At 39.3% G+C, this 22213-nt stretch overlaps 3 protein-coding genes and 1 pseudogene across 6 annotated transcripts in view; 3 read left to right on the top strand and 1 right to left on the bottom strand.

The window, feature by feature from the left end:
- Positions 1 to 1583: 1583 nt before the first annotated feature.
- LOC149114506 (uncharacterized) lies at positions 1584 to 6938 on the top strand. Of its 4 annotated transcripts, none has more exons than XM_089287079.1 (3): positions 1637 to 1786; positions 3527 to 3657; positions 5427 to 6938. In XM_089287079.1, exon 3 carries the CDS (start codon positions 5440 to 5442, stop codon positions 5839 to 5841), a length of 402 nt encoding a protein of 133 aa, XP_089143205.1. In that variant the 5' UTR covers positions 1637 to 1786; positions 3527 to 3657; positions 5427 to 5439; the 3' UTR covers positions 5842 to 6938. The 4 variants fall into 4 exon arrangements, with proteins under 4 accessions (XP_089143206.1, XP_089143205.1, XP_089143207.1 ...); XM_089287078.1 differs by lacking the exon at positions 1637 to 1786 and adding an exon at positions 2569 to 2991; XM_089287080.1 differs by lacking the exon at positions 3527 to 3657 and having other exon boundaries at positions 1584 to 1786.
- A 1185-nt stretch (positions 6939 to 8123) lies between these two features.
- Positions 8124 to 10057, bottom strand: LOC110062103 (uncharacterized). The gene has a single exon (XM_020768962.2). The coding sequence runs from the start codon at positions 9695 to 9697 to the stop codon at positions 8681 to 8683; it is 1017 nt and encodes a 338-aa protein (XP_020624621.1). The 5' UTR covers positions 9698 to 10057; the 3' UTR covers positions 8124 to 8680.
- A 9508-nt stretch (positions 10058 to 19565) lies between these two features.
- On the top strand, positions 19566 to 20160 carry LOC149114505 (uncharacterized; annotated as a pseudogene).
- A 952-nt stretch (positions 20161 to 21112) lies between these two features.
- LOC110062176 (uncharacterized) overlaps positions 21113 to 22213 on the top strand; it is a 37652-nt gene continuing 36551 nt past the window's right edge. Inside the window, exon 1 of the mRNA XM_089286079.1 lies at positions 21113 to 21471. Within this exon, the coding sequence (XP_089142205.1) occupies positions 21115 to 21471 (357 nt within the window). The 5' untranslated portion in view covers positions 21113 to 21114. The remainder of the gene's footprint in view (positions 21472 to 22213) is intronic.

The raw sequence follows: 22213 nt of genomic DNA, 5'->3' as shown, positions 1-22213 counted from the left end.
CCCCTAATCAATGTTGGAAAATATCGCGTTTTTTCCGACAAAAAGGGAAAAAATCACCTGATTATCAACATTGAAAGTGGGGGCAGGGAAGAACTTGCTTCTTGTCCCAACTCTTTTGTCCAGGATTGAGGCTATCTCTCTTGCGTACTGACATCTGCTAATATTTACGGGTTGCCACAACAGAAAATTTTCTCATTTTCTCTTGGTTCAGTGCCAGAAATACCTCAAAATTGCAAAAGCTGGTGGGTTTATTGTCTGCGACTCGGGGATCGCCCGCAGACAGCGAAATCTGGGGAACTTATATTTTTAATTTAATTATTTCATAGGCCACAGTTTCGCAAGAAACATCCCTCCCCTCCCCGAACGGTTGCAATCCTCCGAAAGTATTTGGAAAATATACAAGTGCTCACGAAAAGTATCGTATCAGCTGACAGAGTGAATAGTCGCCATATTTGTTAAGATTGTGGTTGGGGCTAGTCTGACCGCAAGAGCAGGCCGTCGACAGGGCGCCAGCTATCAGCATGTTTGTGAAATTGTGTTTCAATGAGAAGGAGCCAGGAGTCTGAACGGAGACATTTTCGAGTGGGGTAGACAGTGTCTAACATCAGCAACAAGGCGTGAAAACACATCGTTTCTTGTTTGAACAATTCATTTTCCGCTAATATGGTAAGGGTAGTTTAAGAGGCCAGAACCAGCGGACCCTGCTCAGACCTTTAGTACCCCCCCCTTCCCTCCCACCGGCACCCTCTGCAGCTCAGCTCTCTCTTTGCCTGGTTTCAGTCACTAATACATTCATGATCCTCGTCTCTTGATGATAAGAAGTGGTTAAAATCACTTGACACCACTCTTGTAGCGTCTCCGAATGTTTTTTTTTTTTTTCCGAGTTTGTACATCCGATAAAAAATAGTCTGGGAAAATGTCCCTCAACTTAACAAAGCCGTTCTGAACTCAAACACAGTAGGGGGGGGGGGGGGGGGACTCACCGATCCTCACCAACATCAGTTTTTAGAGTCTGGCTTGATAGTTCCCGTCCGTTCTCAAGTTCCCACTGAATTCGATAGTTAAGTTGAAATTTTCTATCCGATTCCAAAAGCTCGCACGGTCATTTTTCCTTTGATGAAAAGCCAAGGATACATGCAGTCATTCATACAAATATCTGGAAGGTTTAGATCTGCAATTATAGCTGCGAATACTGATAGCTTTAATTTGATCCGTGTGCTTAACGCAACACATTCTAACATAATACTATGCATTCCTCTATTTTTGGTATTAACTCTCAAAACATATATCATGCGCCAATTAAAATGTAATATCTTATGATTAATGGTTTGTCACTACATTAAAGATGGCAAAAATTGGAAGGTCAAGTATAAAAACTATAAATGCGAGGAAGATAAGACTGGTGTTGGAAATTAATTCAAGCTGGTTTGATGGGTTTGATCAATTAACCGAGGTCTTTTCAACCAGTTTCAAGCTACAAATATTTGCGATAAGCATTAACTTTGGTGAATATTACCATGGCCGATGTTTTGTTATCTATCTGTTTTTGGATATATTGAGATGGTATTTGTTGTTTTTCTCGATATTACTCGTCAGTCGACAGACGCCAGACACCCAGGTTATTTCCGGACAATAATAGGTTTTGTGATCACTGGTTACATAAGTTAATTAGTAATACGCCGATTGCTGCGTAATCAAGTCTTGATAATTTGTTGAGAAGAAGCTAGAAGACATTTATTAAGAAGGGCAAACTAGAGAAAGAACAGAAAACAGGGAAGGAAGCCAGGTATGAGTTTCAAACCAGTCATCGTAGCTTTTCACGGAAAACTGTGTACCAGTAGTGGTATTAAACCAAGTATTAAATTTGATTTTAAAGCAAACCTGAGGTTTCAAAGCCCGTCCAAGTTCTCGATCGAAAAATGCGAACGGGAGAGAAGGGACGACGAGGCCGTTCGTCTGTCTTTCGCTGCTCGCTTTTTCGATCGTCCCAAATGGCGGAAGGAAAAGGCTAGAATTCTCAGGGTATGTGATAAGTTGTGATAGGACTATATAACAGTTAATGACGATTGAATGAGGAAGCGGGATTTGATGTATTGAAGCACGTTTTATGTAGGGAGTTTGTCACTTCAACTCTTTTCTTACACAGTTGAGTTTACCACTTAGTATACTTGAAAAAGATCCTACGGTCATTCTTGCAGAAAGGACCGAGCGGGGGGTAGGGGGGAGGGGGTGTGGGGTGCGATGTTTTCGTAAGGCTAGCATGCTACCGTGTACTAGTAATGCAAAATGCTAAATAATGCTAGCAAGTCTTTTTACAGAAAAAGTGTGAAAAAAAATGCTTCTTTAATCAAATAATGGCCCCCCCAAAAATGCTAGCATAATCGGGAAGGGCCTATCTACTACCAGTTCCTCTTGCGTTTGTCCCGAAAAGAAGCACTGTTTTACTAGTACCCAGTTCCCGGACAAATTCTCGGTCAAGGTCAGGAGCCCACGCCTGTTAAACATGTGTTAAAACATCCAATAGAAATTCTTCACTCGATCAAGAATAGTCATTTACTTGACCATTGTCAGCATTTCTGTTTTTCCTTACTACAAGCTGAATCTTTTTTGGCCTCACGATTCGGACGAAACCAATCTTTTAGAAGGTCAATCGGCCAGACTGAGTTATTTACTTCAGAAAATATTTTAGATTTTTTCCTTTTCTCAATATTTTGAGAGTTCGGACATATTTACATTGCACGTACAAAATCCTTTGTTTTCTGTCCATATACCACAACAACGATAATCAGGATGATAGGCGAGCCTTCACAATCACGCCGCGCTCGCAAACTTTCCTAAAGCAAGAAACCCCGAGGCTGCCAATGTTTTTGTTTCGTGTTTTGTGGTCTGCCAGCCGGTCGTCCATTGATATCAATGGCCTAGAATTCAAACATTGCACAGCTGTTGCTTCGTTGAAGATTACACTACCCAGTTATTTTCCGTTTGAAAAAGGTAAGTCAGGTATGTTAGGAAAATTATATCCAATTTCGCCAGTTTTGTCAACTTTCGGAATCAAACGTTTTCGTTTTCAGTTTTCGGTTTTCGGTTTTCGGTCGGCGTACTCTTTAGGTCAATAATATTGAAAAGAATTGAACCGCAGCGATACGATCCCTAGATAATTACGATCCTTATTCTTTGCGAAATCGAATTTCAGTTTTATGATATTGCTTTCAGTAACGACGGAGTAACCGAAGATTTTGGCACAAGAACATTTCACTTTGCTAGCTGCTTAATTGAACACAAGACCACAGTTCTGGTCAGAGCTGGTAGTTTGCGATTTTCGTTTTTCAAACTGCGTTTTTCGTGTCTCGGTAATTATGCATCGAAAAACATCGTGTAAACGTCAAAGAGGATCATGAATGATGATGCTAGATCCTATAATACAAAAATGATTAATTATAACATAAGTCGTATGAAACTGGAGTTTTCTTTGTCCATCGCTTGACACGTCCACTAATATGTAAATTTATTTCTTTCGCACTGTCAGGCACGCGTCCACCAATTGTCTTCTTTGTACATATCTACATTCTACTTCAGTCAAGCTGCCGAGCTTTACCTTCCTTTGTGCAAATCCGTGTTAAATTAATACCTCCAAGATCATCATTTATTCACAGTCAGGTAAGAAACTGTAGTCGCTACTCGATTTAATTTTTGTTTCAAATTCCTTGGAAAATGGCGAAACTTTCGCTGCTTCGTCACAGTCATGCCTTGTATTTGTTTGGGCGCATTCAAAAGATCTTCACCTTATACAGTTGATAGCAAATTCAACTATATTGCTGACATATTTATCTCCAACGTTGACTCGAGCATGAGACAAAACAAACCCAGAACAATAACTACCTGAACAAAGTCTGAGGGATTCTTAATTATAAAACAACGAAGAAAGCACGTAGCCTTTGATATCAAAACTGAAAAATATTTCGCCAGATGTCATTGCCACTTTCAATTTCTCGCTGCAGTCGAAGATGGCCGATTATATCTTTTCCTCGGATACCTCGTTAAGGGTTGCCGACTCAATATTTTGCTCTGGGCAGCCAAGTGTATCCATATAACTCAGCGGGGTAACCAAAACACTTAAGAAACTAGCAACAAAAATCAACAGCTATTAAAACTATATATGCTATGCATAACTCAGCGGGGTAACCAAAACACTTAAGAAACTAGCAACAAAAATCAACAGCTATCAAAACTATATATGCTATGCATAAGCAAACCTTTTCTCTTGAGATATTTCTACGTCAAAACATCCGGTTCGAAACTTTTCGATTTATTTTTCTAGCTCAATGTTTATTTCTCTTATCTCGATTGGAAAATGATGGAAAAACGCCAACAAGATATTTTGACGAGAAGTAATCTGGGCGCTTCCGTAAAGAAACGTAATGAGATAGTAGAGTCGCAGAGAAAACTATAGACGGAAAACTAATTGGAATTTGTACCGTTTCCCTACTGTGTTACTGCTATATTTTAGTAATATAAACGCTGAAAGTAAATTAATCCGAATTATACAACGAAGCAACAGTTTACTATCCGAAGGACTGTCGCATTTATGAACAGAAAACAGGTACAATGTGTTTAGAAAACGAAATTGACCGCATACGCCAAGAAGAAGTTCATAAATTAGACGAAAAAAATTATAAACAAGATGAAAATTCTTCACCATCAGCTGCCATGAAGGGTGAACAAATAATCCCATCCCCACCCCAACAGATATCTTGGATTTTAGACCTGGACACCTGCTTACTGTAGTCAAATGTAAAATATCATGTTTGTTTAAAAATGCTACAATGTTTTGCGTGGAGCTGTTTTGGAAATAGTCCGTAAAGTGCTGGAAGGGTGGTAAATGTAGATATTGCAACAAGAAAACCGGCATCGGTCTTAGTTTAAACTCAAGGCTATTTTTCAAACTGATAAGATTTTGAGGCTGATGAATCTGAGCATTATTAAAATTTTTTGTTGATCTAAGCCTGAGGCGTTCTAAAAATGTTCTTTAATTAAATTTTTATAACAAGCTTTCTTGCTCTTGTCAATGACGGCAACTCCGCGCGCGTGAACTGCAATCTCCTCCCCAGAGCCCGCGCGTTTTCTGTCAGCGAAATGGACCTTTTCAGCGATACGGCGGCCATTTTGAATTCTACTGTTTCAAATAGCTATTATGGGATGCTCAGGGGGTAAATACATACTAATTTGCCCCCTGAAGATCCCATAATAGCTATTTGAAACAATAGAATTCATTAAGGTGCCGTATCGCTGAAAATTTCGATCCGTTGATTCTTTGTCGATTGTTTTGTGTGGTCAATTCAAAGAATCTTGTAAACAGTGTAGGTCGCCCAATTGATTTCCGCCCTGAAATCGATTTTGTCACAAATTTAACGTATTGTTCTTTTTAGTTGAAAGACAAAGATGTCATCAAAAAAGAATAAACCACCTCAGTTACCGTTACGGCAGGAAGACATAAATAAGAGCGAGTCTGAAACACAGACAAGCAACAATGCAGATGTTCAATCCATAAAAGACATGGATAAACTTGGAAACCTGAAGCCACCTATAAGCCCCTTGACCAAAAAGTGGTTCAGAAAGCAGTTTGGCATACGCAAAGGAATAACGCAACTGGATGGCGGGTCAGAAGGGCAGACCATAAGTACTGCATCGTGTCAGAAAAGTCGACGTCGTTCAAGCTCGTTACCAGACCTCGCCGCGATGTTGGACGCCGCCAGTTTAAAGAGGCATGCTTCCCTGAGGACGCGATCCCCTGGTCCTCTGAGAATGCCAGCACCAAGAAAAGAACCTGTTTTGTCGAAATGACCACTTGATTGAGAAGTTAATTTTCCGTTAGCTAACAGCCTTGGAAGATTGGTCTTCCAGAGTCTCACAAGAGCTGGACTCGAGAACATTTCTCTTCCCCGACAGAAATGTCGATTTTCGTTCCTTGAGACCTCGAGGTAATCCGACGGAGCCTTGAAGCCCTAGACTTGTCTGCTTTAAAGCCAGTAGTTTTTTTTTTTTTTTTTTTTTAATTCTAGAGCTTTAGAGCCATATGCATAAACTACTATGGCAGCCTGGTCGGTGGTGATTATAGAAACTTCAAAGACATTTGTATTCCAAATCCAATATTTTGGTTTGTTTTGTTTTTGCTTTTATTAATTCTAGAGCTCTAGAGCCATAAACTACTTTGGCAGCCTGATCGCTGGGGATCATAGAATTTAAGGATCAAAGAAATCTCTATTTCAAATCCAAATTATAATACGTATAATTTGACTGCATATAATTGTAATTATGCACACAATTATACTGCATATAATTTGCTGCATCAAAAGACCTTGTTGTCTCGCTTTTTAAAAGAATGACATTAATTATGTGATTAAGATAATCAAAAAATCGAGCGGCTATTGATTTAGAAACCAGTCTTTACTCTAGTTAATCGTTTTTATAACACAAGAATTAAGAAGTCAAATCAAAATATTTTATGTACATTCCAAATCGTGTTTATCCACTCCTCAACCAGTGCTATGATGTAAGGTGTAAATCCAAAAATAGCAATTAAATTAAAATGTTCAGCAACTAAACCTGACAGATTGATTTAACTTTTATTTCAAAAAGAGGTTTTTGTTTTTAATATTTTCGTGGTAAAAAATTTTTTTAATAAAAAGCTACACTTTAAAGAAACAGCCATCGTTAGTTATCATAATTAATGCTTATCGTAACAGACAAAAATAGGTAATTTCGTAGTAATTTTAAGCAAAAAAATCTTGAGAACAGTTTTCAACGCAACCGGTTATCGTAAAATAACTCTGTTTCTTGTGCTTAGTTTAATTTGTTCTTATCGTTTGATCTTTGTTAATAAGTAAAAATTCGTTCAACAAAGTCATGCAAATTAAAGGTATGAATGATCATCGCCTTTATGTACACAACTTCAGTTGTGAAAAAAAAAAACGAAGCGAGAAAAAAACAACAACAACAACAATTCAGGCTTGGTTGGGACTCAAACCCATGACCTCCGCCATGGTACACAGTTCTACCACTTAGTCCACACGCTCAGCCCAGCTCTTGCCATCGTCCTAATATTTTCCTAGCTATTCTTGAGTTTTGATTGATCTGTCATGGTACCTGCGATGTGATTATTGTGGTTTTGGTTTTATGGCAGTCTTGAAAAAAGAGCGCACTGAGCATGAATACAGAAACAGAAATAGGAAACTGTGATTGGTTGAAAAGCTGGTATCCCTCACGTGGTACCTCACGTGGTACTCTGTAATAGATATAATTTTGCGGGAGCTTTTTTAAACCAATCAAAAAGAAGTTCATAGTTAGCTCGTTAAGGTGTCTTTAAGAGTTTTACTCAGGAACAAGCCTGAGGTTAATGGGTTAATTTTAGACTAGTAATTAATAGCAGTGTATAAAGTTCCTATACTCCTACGTTTCTGTTGTTTCAACAAAAAAAGAGAAGACATTGTGGTGAATTTGTTAACATGTGGGACATACAATAGATTGAAAGAAAATATGTTTTTTTTTTGGTATGAATTTCAAGAATTTTTAACAATTAAAGGAGCTCAGTCGCGGTACATATTTTGAGTTATTTTGGCCAGTTACAAAATTTCCTTTAATTTGAAGCAAACCAGGCTGAAAAATTGTCGTTCACAAGATAGAAAAACACCAAAGAGATAATCTTAAACCGTAAACAGGGGAGTAGCTAGTGGGGTCCTGGGGTGCCCGTGACCCCCCCTTTTGTATGAGTACTTTGACACAGTATGGACCCCCCCCCCCCTTGAAAAATCCTGGCTACGCCCCTGATAAAGGAACAAGGATGGTTAAAGACAGAGAAGGTTAACACGGATTACAAACGACGAACTTGAAAAGTTTGGGCTAAACTTTGTAAGACGCGCAAACCGTGACCCACTCCTTTAAATTGCCAGCCGGAGTTCATGAGCGAAAAGGTAAGGGTGAGAATTTTCTTCGATCACAAGTACTTAATCAGTAAGTTGTGTATTCATCTGCGAAGGTCTTTCTTCGAGTTAAAATAACAATTTAGGTTGGTAGATAAGGAGTTTACAACGAATAGCCACCCATAGCGAGGACCAAATACAACATAATGAGTTTGTACTTAAAGCAATGAGTTTATACTAAAGACATTGAGTTTATATTAAAAGCAACAATATCTCTGTTACTGACCTCCTCGAAGTAAACAATATAATATATTCATTACCGCGAATTGCATGTTTTATTGTCTAGTACGTTATTAGTCTTGCTCTTAATTATACTTCTATGCCACGCAATACGAGTTTGTTAATCGAAAGACAATAAGTTAAGAGTGAGGTACTTGAAGATTTAATTTAAAAAAAACAAAGCTTGGCAGGTAGCATTTAAGCGCGTTCGATTTTTTCGCACGAAATAACGTTAATACAAAGTACTAATGAAGCTGTAAAGTAAAACTTAATTTAAATACTGTTTACTTTTGGTTTTAATCTGTGCTGCGCTAAAAACGATTTAGATTAGAACAAATAAACTCAAACAATATGGCTAAATTGATTTGCTTTGTTTCAAAATACAGTGGAGTATTTTAGATTGAAAATACAGGATTATGTTATGTACTCGAACGGTGAAAACACTGAAAATTAAATTGAATTGATTGAACACTCCATAGCTTGAGTTAAGAAAGTTGGCTTTTATCTCTTAAGTAGCGACACGTTTTTAATTTGTCGCAGATTTCGGACAAATCCGAAAGCGAAAGCGATCGTCGTCGTGTCGCTAGGTCCAGCTTTGGGTTTCCTTTCGGGAACGGAATTTCTCGAGGGGCTAAATCGTCGCTGAGGTGATGCGTTCGCTTTCCTTTCTTTGAACCGGAATAAAGCCGATTAAAAACGTTGATCTTTTTCGCTTCCTTTTGCTTTGTTTGCTCTTTAGATGACGTTACTGGAAGTAACAAAAGCCCTCTATGAACTTCGCTTCCTCCGCTATCTCCGGAGGAAGCAGTGGCAGGTCTTCTCGGCAGTTGAGCTTGATTCTGTGCCAGGTTAAATTTGAACACTCCTGGACTCGTGGAAGAATGCAATGGGGGAGGTGATTCCGGGTTTGACCTTAGTAACCGCGGTGATAACAGATGCTTACTTTCTGTATTTCCTTCACGCCGCAAGTCGTTCGCATTAGCAATTGAATTAGGATTTGATAGCATCTGTGGCGAGCTCGATTGCCTTGTTAAAAGCTTGTGACTTGGCTGTGATGACTCGAGAGGCGATAGCGGTGGGGGTGCGGCATTCGGCGACGTGGCTGGAGGAATATTCCTGGCTTTTCGAACCCTCGGTGGTGTTGCGATGACACCGGCTCTATCTAAATGCATTAGTGGCGGAAGGTTATGGGCTTTCTGCAGCTTATTGACCTCCTCGTCTTTGCGCGAGCCTGTTTTTAAATCGAGCATTTCATGTTGCGAGGTTGGTGTGCTTGTCCTAAGACCCTCAGATACGCTCGGCGACTTCACGAGAACTTTACGCCGCGTGGATGGAGACGTAAAAAATACTTCGTCTCTCTTAATTTGCAAATTTAAAAGCCGCATATCTCTTTCAGCTTCCAAGTTTTTCACTTGTCTCTCAAGCTGATGGCTTTTTTGCGAGTTAACGCTCAACGCGTTTCGGACAGAAACGCTGACTTTCCTAGAAACGTGGTCTTCCATCGCTCGGTAACACCGATCCAGTAGGCGGCGAAAACAGAACGCGCTTGTCAGACTAACAACCCAACGATAAATGAATTCAAATCTTTGAAACACGCGTTGTCCCACGCAGATGTTTTCTCCTTTTGTAAGCACATAGGTTTAAAGCTGTCTAAGAGAAGAGTATTTGTCAAAAGAGATTGCTTACGGCACTATGCGCCTTTTAAGTTCTTTACTTGTCATAGGATAGTTATTACTGTTTGTTCAACTAAAGAATTGTGATTGGCTGAACTTCATTTCGTGTTAATTACCTGGGCGTCTTTTAAAGTCATGGATGGATTTGCTTAATAAATTTGCTTAAGGTACAACACTGCTCAAACACAAAACTTGCGAAATAAAATGCTTAGTTTTAGCTATTAGCGAAATTGATTTCGCGTTTACGTCTTTTAAAATCGCAAAATCTCTTTGTTGACGCAGGAGAATATAACACGATAAATGTACTGTGGAAGGCCGGAAATAATTTAGTTTTTGGTCATTTAAATCCTAAGACCTTTTCAGTAAAAATGGCTGTGTGCAATTTTGAGTAGCATAAAATTTATGTTATACATGTTTTAAATCTGCAGGTTTAACGAATATGTAATTTTTTTTTCAAAAAAATTATTTGTTCTGCAACATGAAAACGAAGATTTTCCTATTGCGGGTTGCGGTTTAATAATTAATTTTTCATTTCTAAGTGCACTCATGCAAAACAGCGCAAAAGGGTGTTAATTTGAAACCAGTGTTTACATCTAAAATCAACTTTTAGCGTATCCACGTCATTTTAGTTGCTTGGAGGCGGAACTTCGGTCAAAAACATTGCATCGCACAATAGAAAATTTAATAGCAGATTATTATAATGAGCTTGGCGGAAAAGCTAAAATGTGACGGAAAAACTCAATACTCTCCTTAATGGTGTTATCTTGAATACAAAGTCCTAAACGAAGCGGCCGACGAAAAGTAAACGAGCCTTTAGATACTATTAACTTCAGACATGAGTCGCGTTATCAACAAAAATTGTAACCACAAGTATTTTTACGTGGGAACTTGCCAAAAGGTTGTTGTGTTTTTTTGCGTAAACAGGATTAATGCAGATATCTAAGTAATACCTGTTGTTGAAATTAACATTTCAAATTTACTTCTAGTAACATTGACTAAAACATCTCGAGTGACAAAGATTTGTTAATTTCCATCTTCTATACGGGTGGACCTAACACTCGTCTTATAACTAAAACAATAAGCAACCGCGGGCTCATTGTCACACCAGGCCTCGCTCTAAGGATGCTTGACTTGCCTTCAAGACTTGCTTGTTTTGAAGACCACCGTGCTATCAACTATCCTCTATTCTGCCATCTATAATAGAATAAAAAGACACTTTTTGAAAACTGTGAGGATGCAAAATATAGATCGAAACAGGACTGTAAACAGAAACAACATGTTAAAAAAGCTAGAATACCTACCGTTCAATTTAGCCATAGGGGATCCCAGGCTCACAATAATGACTTATGGTTGTATTTTTGTATTCATCATATAGCGCAGAAAGAGATCTATGGAGTGAAATTTCGTTGCCTTGAAAGTTTGTTTCTTAAGCTACACCCATGGGAAGTTTTGAATCAAGTGCAGACGTGTGTTTGATGCTAATGACTGAAATTCTCGTGGATTTCTGAAAGGCTGTATGTGCACCATATAAGGCTTTAATGCCTGCAGGCTAGCTCCAAAATTGCGTTAACACCATCCAGACACCAAATACATTCGAAAACAGAAATGTCATACGCTATAATCTAAGAATATTCACAAGAAAAATAAGAATATTCAACCTCGGCCGAAAAATAAAAACAATATTCTTATAGCAAAACAGAGTCTATTAGAAAAATTGGGCCCGTTATATAGGAAATCTTTACTTGTTGGACTATACTTTATCTATATTTAATCAGCTCCCAATGCAAGGAAAATTTGAATTATAACGCTGTGTTTATTCCAATTTGAGAACTTGTTAACTGTCATGCTTAGGGCTTGAAGGAATAACAAAAAAAATACAGACCCCTGGTAGATAGTTAACACACCTTACAAATAATTTCTTCACAGCAGACCCCTGGCGTGGTTGAAATATTTCATTGTTACATCTAGGTCGATTTGAATTGATCCAGACAGGCTCTCACATGCAAATCAAAACATCGATATTAAGGACAAACATTTGGGTACTTGGAAAGGTTTTGAAAAAACTAACTTTATATAGAAATTGGAACAAACAGAAGCGAGAAAAAACCGGACGATTTATAAATGAAGAGTCTTCGGATGTTGGTAAGGTTTCGTTCTTGGGGATTAAGTTCAGCAATTTTATTTAGAAATACCTGCATTTAATGAGTTTTTAAACTTAAAAAAACTTACAACTGTGTTTCATATTTGTGTCTGCATATAATGCATGTGGCCTGGCCTAAAGCGCATTACACTTCCTAAGTTCTCAACTTAAATGTCATTCCATCACGAATGGGAAAAAATGGAAATATTGAAGACGAGAAGTTCTTTACTAATGCGCAACATCCCTGAACTTAGTCATTGTATCACGGTTTTCCGAGCTAAATTGAAACCTTGAAGTGTACTTCATTTAAGCCGTTACCACAACAAAACAATAAGTCGGATGAAGATGTTATTTTCATGACTCTAGTTATGAAATAATTTTGAACACGTTTTTCAAGTTGACTTCAACTAAAAACTCTTTACAATAAATGTTATTAATTATTAATTGTGGTTTGACTTGCTTTCGATTCAAAACGGCCAAATTTGAATTTCTCGAAATTTCTTTTTCGTTTTCTGCCCTTTTAAAATCACTTAAGCGACTTAAATTTGTTTTTCGTACAACAAGATAGCAATTCATTTCTTTTAATAAAATTTTATCGTCAATAAAACATTTTCGCTTCTTTTTTCTTTGTTTGTTGTTAAAATATTGCTGTCTAATGGTGCTGTTCCGCTATTTAAAATGATTTTAAATTTTTCATAAAGGGGCCAGACTTTTTTCCAAATTTAACTATATATTCAGTGCGGGAAGAATTCTTCGTAAATTTAGGCGGTTAAATATATCTACAGTGGTTAAAAATGATAGAGTCAAGACAACTAAACGCAAATTAAACAACTTGAAAATAGTTTTGCAAGAGTTAAATAATTGATAACATTCCCGACATGATCATACGAGTAAACAAATGCTTTTCAGAAGAGGCAAACTATCACAACTTACAACTAATTTTTAATTTGAATTCATTGAAACCGGTTTCCACTTGAAAGCGACACATGATTTTTGTGGGTAAGTCAGCTTTGTGTGATTAGCTGGCCCAAAGAGGGGCACATTGACCTTTTCTTTTCTTCATAAAATAGCGAAGCACTAGCGAGGTCTTTAAAAATAGTCACGTCAGCGTAACACAGTGAGGAACATCGTGTTCCTTAGCAATTTACATTACTAGCAAAAACGTTCAGACGATTTTAAGGTCGGACACAAAAAAGTGTCCGAAGAAGATAAAACCGTCCGAAATTTTTAAGCGTCCGCAATTTTAAACGTCTGAAATATTTACAGTACAGCATAAACTTGTTAAGTAGCTCCAAAGCTCTTAGATTCCTTTATGGAGAGAACTCTAGTTGAGCCACTACTTAAGATACGTAACCGCTTGGTACCATTTGTATTACTTTCTCGTCGGTCTAAAACCTCAAGGGTGCAGCAAAACTATCATTTTCAAAGATGTTGCAATTGTTTCAGACAGACCTTAATTTGTGTTTTCTGGGCGCCAATTTACCTTAGGTAGTTTTAACAGTGTCAGATATTTTTGTCCGAAATTTGTCGGAAATTTAATAAAAGGTGTCTGAAAATTAAACGTCCACAATAAGAGGCCCAAGGTTTTGCAAGTTATTTATTCCCATCGCAGATCTCGTGAATACAGTCAATCATCAGCCCATGGGATTTTGTCATCGCAAAAGAGCGCAAAAATGAACACCCCCCAAGTTCTAATATTGTGATGCGATTCGCTCCTCTTAACTGCTAACAGAATAAAACATTTCCGAGTTGCTCTTACCGATGTTTCAAAACGAGTCTTGGAGCACAACCTTTCATGTTAAAATGAGTTTATCTTGCACGTTCATTGTCTTGCAAAACAAATTCATTTCCATGTAAAAGGTTGTTCATCAGGACTCGTTTTGAAACAGAGGCGAAAGGCACCTTGTAAATGGCTTGTCGGCCTTTGTTTAGAATTTGATCTATTTTTTATTGTTTTCAGGTAGCGTTGATGCTATTCTCATACTTTCCAACATGTCACACATTCTACAATGTGTCATGTGTTCCAGAATGTAAGTATTATTATTATTATTTTTTTTTTTTGAGTATTTTGTGATATTGATCTCCATGAATATGAAAGTACGCGGCATATCTTGGTTTAAACGATATAGAAAAAAGTCAAATGCATGATAGCAGTCCAAGTCGAATTCTACATTTTTTATGCATTTCTTAAAAAATATTTTTTTAGCCCTCTCTATTGATGTTCAATCTTGTTCAAATGACCTCGAGATGCCTGGGAGATATTGCGAAATGAGCGAGAGCTATTTAGTTACATCAACGCTTATGATAGACAACCTCGTTACCAGGGTCTAGAGAGACCTTGAGAACGAGGCTTTATGATAAACTCCAGATCCCTTTGCTCGTCAAGAGACTAATCTGGTTTTTCGTCCATTTTCTTATTTCCATTATCCCAGTACTTTAATTGCGTTAGATTTCGTTAAACCTCTCAGAATTTTCCGAAACTTTTTGTACGTTTTAAGACAGAGGAAACTGAGAGATCACATTGCATGCTTAATTCAGTTCACTGGATAGAGAAAAAAAATAACAAATTGATGTTTTGAAATTACTTGTTAATGTGAATATTCGTCGTGTGGGTTTTACCAAACCAAAGCTATAGATTGGGCTTTCTCTCCTCCGCAAAGCGCAAAGGTTTGGGCGTTCGTTAGAGACATCCTCGCTGTCCGATGTGTGTGCAGGCGCAAAGTCGTAATCCTGCGCCTACGCTCACATCGTCCCAACCCAAAACACTCTTGAGCCCCTGCAGAGGAGAGATGGGCCGAGTCGTCTGTTGGTTCTATTTTTTGCCTTCCAAAACTATCATCATTACTAAATTTCTTGGTTTAACAGCCTTCAAAGGGATTTCAGGAGAAGTGTGGGTTGACCACGACATAAAGTCATTACACGACTTGAAATTGTTGAAGAGTTTAGGTATGCCAGCTTCACGAACCCTTGACATAGAGGAAAGTCACTTTTCTGTGTCGTTGAGAGCTGGAGGTGATTCGGTTGGTGTTCGGATGCGAACGTTTTTTCTATGCTCATCAACCGGGATATACGAGTTTTATTTTTCGTGCTTTGGAGCTTGTGAATGGTTTATTAAAGAATCAGAGGATAAGGAAGTCAATATTACTGGAGGAAGCTCGCCTCAAGGCATGGGACAACTCGAATTTGAAACGTGAGTTACTGTTGTTTGGTTATTGAGTAGAAGCGGTGCTTGGAAGAGCTCATTCACAAAATTTCAGTTATTTTGGCCACGTACAAAATTACCTTTAAATTGAAGGAAACCTGGAAATAGTAGTTTGCTAAGATAGAGAAACTCCAAAGAGATAATAATAAACCATAAAGGAGCAAGGATGGCTGATGATGGAGAAGATTTAAACGGATTACAAACGACGAATCCAAAAATTTAGGCTAAAATTTTCAAGTTGCGGAAACCGTAACGAAGCTCCCTCAGAGGATGCTTATTGGAAAGAGGGAGCTAAATCAAGTCATTATTAAAGTACTCGACACTGAGTTGGTTTCCACGTCAGATTACTTCCGCGTGAAAAGTTCGGCTTTGCTCAGTAACCTTGAAGAAGCCACGTGGTAAATGAAGCGTTATAATCAGACCCTCTCGACCAATTGCAATCACAACACTGGGATCTCTTTCACTCTGAAATCATATTCAGCTGCTATGTTCAATTATAATTTTTTCCTTCTTGATCCAGAGTGGAACCATCTGTAAACCTTACTGGGGGACATACATACTACATTGAAATTCTTAGATTTCAACCAAAAGGAGCAGAAGGTCACTTTCATCTCAGAGTCAGAGGTCCCGGTGATAACAGGTCGATTTCAGTACCCCGGGAACATCTTGTCGCGTACCAACAAAGTAAGTCAAACGTTCTGTATGTGTAAAGAAACATTTTCCCGTAAACCAAACTTTGAACTGTGTTTTGTGTTTTTAATGCTCCGAATAAATAGTACCATATCCTCACTGCATACTCATTACTCATTACTCATTAAGTTATGGGAAGAGTCCGCGACTGATGAGGCAGTAGGCATTTAACGAGGGTATGAGCAGATAGGAGCTTGGTCAACCGCCACCAGGAGAAGTGGGCGGGTCGCCAAAAACGACTATCTTTGTGGAGCCAGGACGAAAAGACCACGCTTCAAGCGGAACGACCAAATTTAAACTCCACATGGCGCAAAGCATTACCGACGCTACCAGCACGGGCGATAAGGGGAGAATGTGACGTAATAACAGCATCTTTTGCAATGAGCTAATTAATTATGCAGTGAGACTAGAAGATCATAAATGATATATTCATTTTTCTGTCCCATAGTTCTTCTCTTTTGCCGTTTGCGCATGATTGAGGTCAAGAAAGCGAAGGCCTGGAGTCGAGAATGCTAACCTCAGTGTTAAATAAGTTTATTATCGTTTAAATGGCTGGGATATCTGTCCTCGTTTCAATATTTTTTTTTTTTTTTTTTTTTTTTTTTTTTTTGGCTCTCCTGAGTGGAATTGGAGAAGAGTAATTTCTTACTAATCAAGCGCAAGGGCCGTGCTGGGAAATATTGGCCCGAGATCGTGGCAGTACGCTCGGTACGTGGAAAAACGAACGGGGCTAATATTGCACAGTACGGCTCGAGCAAGCTAGGTTAGTAAGTAGTTTTTTATATGGCACTTGGCCCGTGCTGGTTCACTGAATTTGCCAGCTTTCAAAAACAAAAAATACACGGCTTACGACCATTTCCAGAAACGGCCCATACGGCAAAATCCTGACCAAGTAAAAACCAATCAGAACGCTTGAATCTACCCAAAGATAATAACATCACTTATCTCCTCTCCAAAAGGCGCCTTATTATATTCATTTAAAATCCCTACAGCAGAATGAGTACCAACCTTTTTTTTGTGGCATTGGTACTGGACCACCGCTTATCTTTAAATCCTTAGTAAATACAATCGTATGCACCTTAAATCCTGTGCACTTCCGATTCAGGGTTGATTAGCGTATTTATTTCCTCGTTGTCTGTTTAGACGGATCATATGGCACCCTACATCCGGGTGAGTGGGAAGCCTGGTCACCTTGCAGCACACCCTGTGGACCTGATGGTAAACAATCTCGTAACCGCTCGTGTCTTATCTACCCGTCAATATTTAATTATTCGACTGATGGCTATGAATTAACCGAATCCCAAGAATGCAACATTGACGTTTTTCCTTGTGTACATGGTAAGTACTGATTTCGAATCAGTAATTTTGTCAACATCAATAACTCACCTTATTAACCGAGACCGCGAGGTCTTTAAACCGAGACTTTGCCCTATTGACCGAGCGATAGCGAGTTCAATACGGCAAGGCCAAGGTTTGAGATTTTCCCGAAGAGGGGGCGGGGGGGGGGGGGGGGTCACTAAAAAAGGTATTTCCGGTTTAACTGTTGAATAAAGCTGTATGGGTTTTGGATTCCGCCGGTGTAGTGTGGACGGATCTGGACGGAGCCTGAAGCAAACCACCACGACAATGAGCAAAACCAAACAAAAAGTTTAATGAGAAAAACAATGGCTGTACAAGTGTATTCTGCAAACTTTTGAATATTTCATAGCCGTCCTTTGCAAAACAACAACGCAAAATGACCGCGTTCTGCGGAGGGCGGAGAATGCGAACGACGAGTCAAACTGCTAATTTTTCGTATTTCCATTTGGAATTGAACGCTGCCGTTACATATTTAGCCTGAGCGAGGTTTCAGAGACATAGGCATCCTCGACAAATCCAAAATATTGCAAAACTCGCAGTAAATGTTATAACAACAATTTTACAAGGCGTCGTCCTCGGCGTCGCCGTCGTCATTATTAAGCTTCCTATTTGCATCTCGGCTGCCAGAATTTCGATACATTTCTTTAACAGAGGTCTTTCATTCAAAGGGGCTGCTTTGTGCTTTGCTCGTGTTTTACCCCAAGACCAATCGAACGCAGTTGAGAGTATCGTGTAAAAATCGTAAACAATCACGTAAATTGCAGCTCTCTAGTTTTAACTCGATTAAGTTGTCAAACGTTTCGGTTAGGAGGTTTGTTCGCCGATGCAATAGCTTTTCATCTTCCCCATAACTACGCGCCAAACGTTTGCATCTTCTTCCTCAGTATAGCTTACGGCTCTGAACACTTAAAGGCCATCGTCATCAATCGTGCTTGAACATGGCGAGTTGAAACTCGGGGTTTTCTTGCTTCAAACCAAGTAATGATTACAATATTTTTCTGTCCACAACTTCCAGTCTTCGGGGATCTAGCTACTTAATTGACCTCAAATCTAAATGTTGCGCGCGGAGACAATGATATCTGCTGGAATAACACTTAAAATTGTAATGCTTTCGACGGCGAGGCAACGAAAGTTGTTTTCGCTCGATCGTAGGCATTCGTAGGCAGTATACGTTGTCGTCGAATTCGCTGCAACATGTAATATTAAATGGCAGAGAGAACCTTAAACGAACCTCATGAATCAAGGCTTAATCCGGCTACTGAAACTTAATTAAAATACAAAAGGTGAACGCACATATTATATAACTGTATGTATAGCATAAATTACATAGCCGTTGTAGAGCATAAGCGTGCATATAAAGTATGTTTGGCAAATTAACATATTATAACCTTCAATTTAGGCATGTCCGCCTTCTTGAATAGTCAAATCCAACCCGTGTCTGAACCTCGTTTGTCCACTTTGGCTATGACGTCTGTGCTTTTTGTTCTTTCGCTTTATACGTGCGACACCACCCGGATGGTTGGGCGGCTAGTTTACTCCACCGCAATATACACATTGCTCTTAATCTCTCTTAATACAATACCTCCTGGCCATGATATATAATCAATTATTCTTCCTAAACCATCCCACCCTAAATACCCCCTCAATATCCCCTCAGGACATGCATCTTATTAATCCCCTCATATAGCTACACAGCCAACTTCTCGTTAATCCCCCACATATACCTACACAGCCTACGTTTCATTAATCCCCCACATATACCTACAAAGCCTACCTCTCATTAACCCCCCCACATGTACTACACCGCCTTCATCTCATTTATCCCCCACATCTACCTACACAGTCGACATCTCATTAATTTCCCCACATATACCTGCCCAGCATACATCTCATTATTCCCCCATATATACCTTCACAGCCTACATCTCTTTATTCCCTCACATATACCTACACAGCCTACATCTTATTAAACACAGCCTACATCCCATTATTCCCCCACGTATACCTACACAGCCCGCTTCTCATTAATCCCCCACATATACCTATACAGCCTACATCTCATTAATTTCCCACATATCCCTACACAGCCCACATCTCATTAATTACCTTCATATACATACACAGCCTACATCTCATATCCCCTACCTATACCTACACAGCCTACATTTCATTTATGACGAGGAAATTCAAGAGGAAGATATCATTTAATACGAGGGCAAGCCCCACTTCTCCCCCCCACCCACCCCCCCCCCCCCCCCACCACGAAGTAGAAGTGGGAAGAGGCTTATGGCAAAAGCCAGAAGTGTATGGATCTGGACGCATCCGTCGGACAGTTGCTTGACACGTCCTATCCTCCCTCTAATGAGGGTAAAAGCAAAGTGCTTACTGATCCGAATGTGGAATCAGAACTGGCAAGCGTCATCAATACATTAATGAAAGACAGAGGAAAAACTCCCGGAAAAGATGAACAAATATCATCGCCCTGAAATTTGTGAAAGCCTGACAAAATTATGTGTAGACCAGGCTGCATGGGATAATTTGAGCCCATCAGTACGTCCGCAAGACGTTAAAATGCAAAAGGTACAAACGTCCTTGTTCAAAGGTATGTGCATGATTGACAAGCTCATAGAGCAAATAGAACCTCCACCTGTTGGAAGTGAGCTGCTTCAAGAGGCTACAGATGCCTTTGCTTTGTTGGCTAATGCTAACACTGAGCTTAATCAAAGGCGTAAAGAGTTAATAAAGCCTGACTCACGTAATGATTATTAGCATTAATGCTCCTCATTCATCCTAATCACAGATTAGTTGTTTGGGAATGATTTACCAAAGCAGGTATAGGACTTTACAGAAGTCAACCCAGTTAGTAAAAAGGTCATCACAAGTAGTGGACCATTTGCCTGACCCCATATATGTCTAATGACTGTATTGCAGGATGACTGAAAGAAATTTCATCACACTGGCAGAATATTACTTCTGACCCTTTTTATTCTTGACAGTATCACTCACTGGAAAATTGAAATTGCTGTTGAGTTTCTACAGCAAGATGCTATTCCAAGGGAAATATGCTTTTCCCTTCAGGAACAACACATTACTCAGAGTGAAATTGTAAAATTGATATATATATAAAGGAGTTACTCAAGAAACTACCTACTGTCAAGGGGAATATGTTTCTATTATGTCCATCCGCCCTAAGAAGGACGGCACTTATAGGCTCCTATTAAACTCTAAAGAACCTTAATGAACACGTGCAGTATCATTTCAAGATGAAAACTCTGCAATCTGCTAATATGCTCGTGAAAAAGAATTGCTACAGGGCATTAGTTGATCTAAGAGATGCTTATTACACAGTGCTCTTTAATAAGGAATATAAAAAGTTTCCTAGGTTCAGCTGGAGAGGAAAATTACTCCAGTTGCCATATTTACCTAATGGATGAGTATATGCCACTCTTTCTGCCATCCGTCGCACCTTATCATTTTTCTTGCCCTGTAATAAGTCCCCTTTCCACCACAAATTTTGTAGGAAAAGAGGAGATAGCATCGCCATCATCTACTTCTTAAGTTCCATCGTCAAAATATTTTTTGATATTATGACGTGGTTGCCGGTATCGAAGTGTGAGTGGGGAAGGGGGAGAGTGGGGGGGGGGGGGGATGTATTTTTAGCACGGTGTGCTATAGGGGTCATAATATTTCTGTTTTGTTGGAAGGGGAACGTTTTGTTGTTGTTTGTAATGAATCTTTCCAGCCCCCCCCCCTCCCCCCACCAGACACCCCCACCCCGAGGCATAAATGATGAATGGTCCATTATCTTGGCTACAAACACAAGCCACGTAGTAATATTTCGTACTGAACACGTCAATGCAAACGTCATTGCCTTTTTCAGATTCTTGTGGAGCGTATCCCATCACACTCGGTAATGACAACATCACACGTTTTTCTCTTCCACTGGGCGTCGTTTTCACGGTGCCTGGAGATCCTACTTGGGAACGACCCCACCCAGATGATGACCCCCCTGTATGGTGCTTCGGGGAATCAGCCGCGTCCTATCTAGAGCTCAACTTCACAGTCCCGTATAAGATATGTGCGATTGAAACTCGAGGCGTACAGACGGCGGATAACGAAACGAAATATGTCTCGTCGTACCTTATCGAGGTGTTTGAAGTCTCACCTAACTGCAGTGAGTGGAGGTTTTATAACTCATCTGGAAACATAACAGTAAGTTTTCTTGAATCTACAAGATGCTTTGTAGTTTGAACGTCTTAACTATGCGTGGGTTCACGACCAGTTTCAATCAAGACTTTTATGAGGTGATATAAAGTTGGTGAGGCCTAAAAGCCGGAGAACTTTCACTTCTTAAAAAAAATTTACTAGAGTTCTATCATGAATGTCGTTCTCTGATTGGTTTCGCTATTGAGAATCCATTCTGTTGTAGATAGTGAGTAGCCTAGCAGTGTGTGCTTGTTAACAAAATAACGGCTGCTTCTTTGCGTTTTCGAAGTGTCTGTGAGGAGGATTAAGATAAAGTTTTAAAGGACTAGTAGATTTAGACTGAAAAAGGTAGATTATTTGCACTCGACTTGTGCGCGTAATGGTTGACTCGGGCTGCGTCCTCATCAATCTCTCCGAGCTCAAATTAAATCAAATTGTTAAATATAGAAAAAGTCGCCAGTTTGCAAACGACCTCAAAACCACTGCACAATAGCCAATGACTAATAGTGTTCGACCTCAGCCAATCAGATCGCCGCATTATTTGCATCAGTATGCTTGTTAAGTTCTACTAACAAATAAAAAGATTAAGAAGTCTTTATTATAGCTTCTAAGCCGTGCGTTTTTTGTAGGGCGAGAGAAGCATCAAGCCACTGCACCAAAATGAGAGCTGTTCAGTTTATTCCTACAGCTACGTTCACGAAATTTTTAATCAGTCATATCTCAAGCCCGCGATTTCAAGATAGCATTT

Source organism: Orbicella faveolata, unplaced genomic scaffold, assembly GCF_042242905.1.
Source record: "Orbicella faveolata isolate gen_17 unplaced genomic scaffold, um_ofav_v1 contig_14, whole genome shotgun sequence".
Lineage (NCBI taxonomy): Eukaryota > Metazoa > Cnidaria > Anthozoa > Scleractinia > Merulinidae > Orbicella > Orbicella faveolata.
Note: the sequence above shows the minus strand (reverse complement) of the source record. Positions and strands in the feature narration are given on the sequence as shown.

Bases quoted from the DNA above. Each gene is read 5' to 3' on its own strand.
- LOC149114506 (XM_089287080.1), top strand. From the start codon at position 5,440: ATGTCATCAAAAAAGAATAAACCACCTCAGTTACCGTTACGGCAGGAA.
- LOC110062103 (XM_020768962.2), bottom strand. From the start codon at position 9,697: ATGGAAGACCACGTTTCTAGGAAAGTCAGCGTTTCTGTCCGAAACGCG.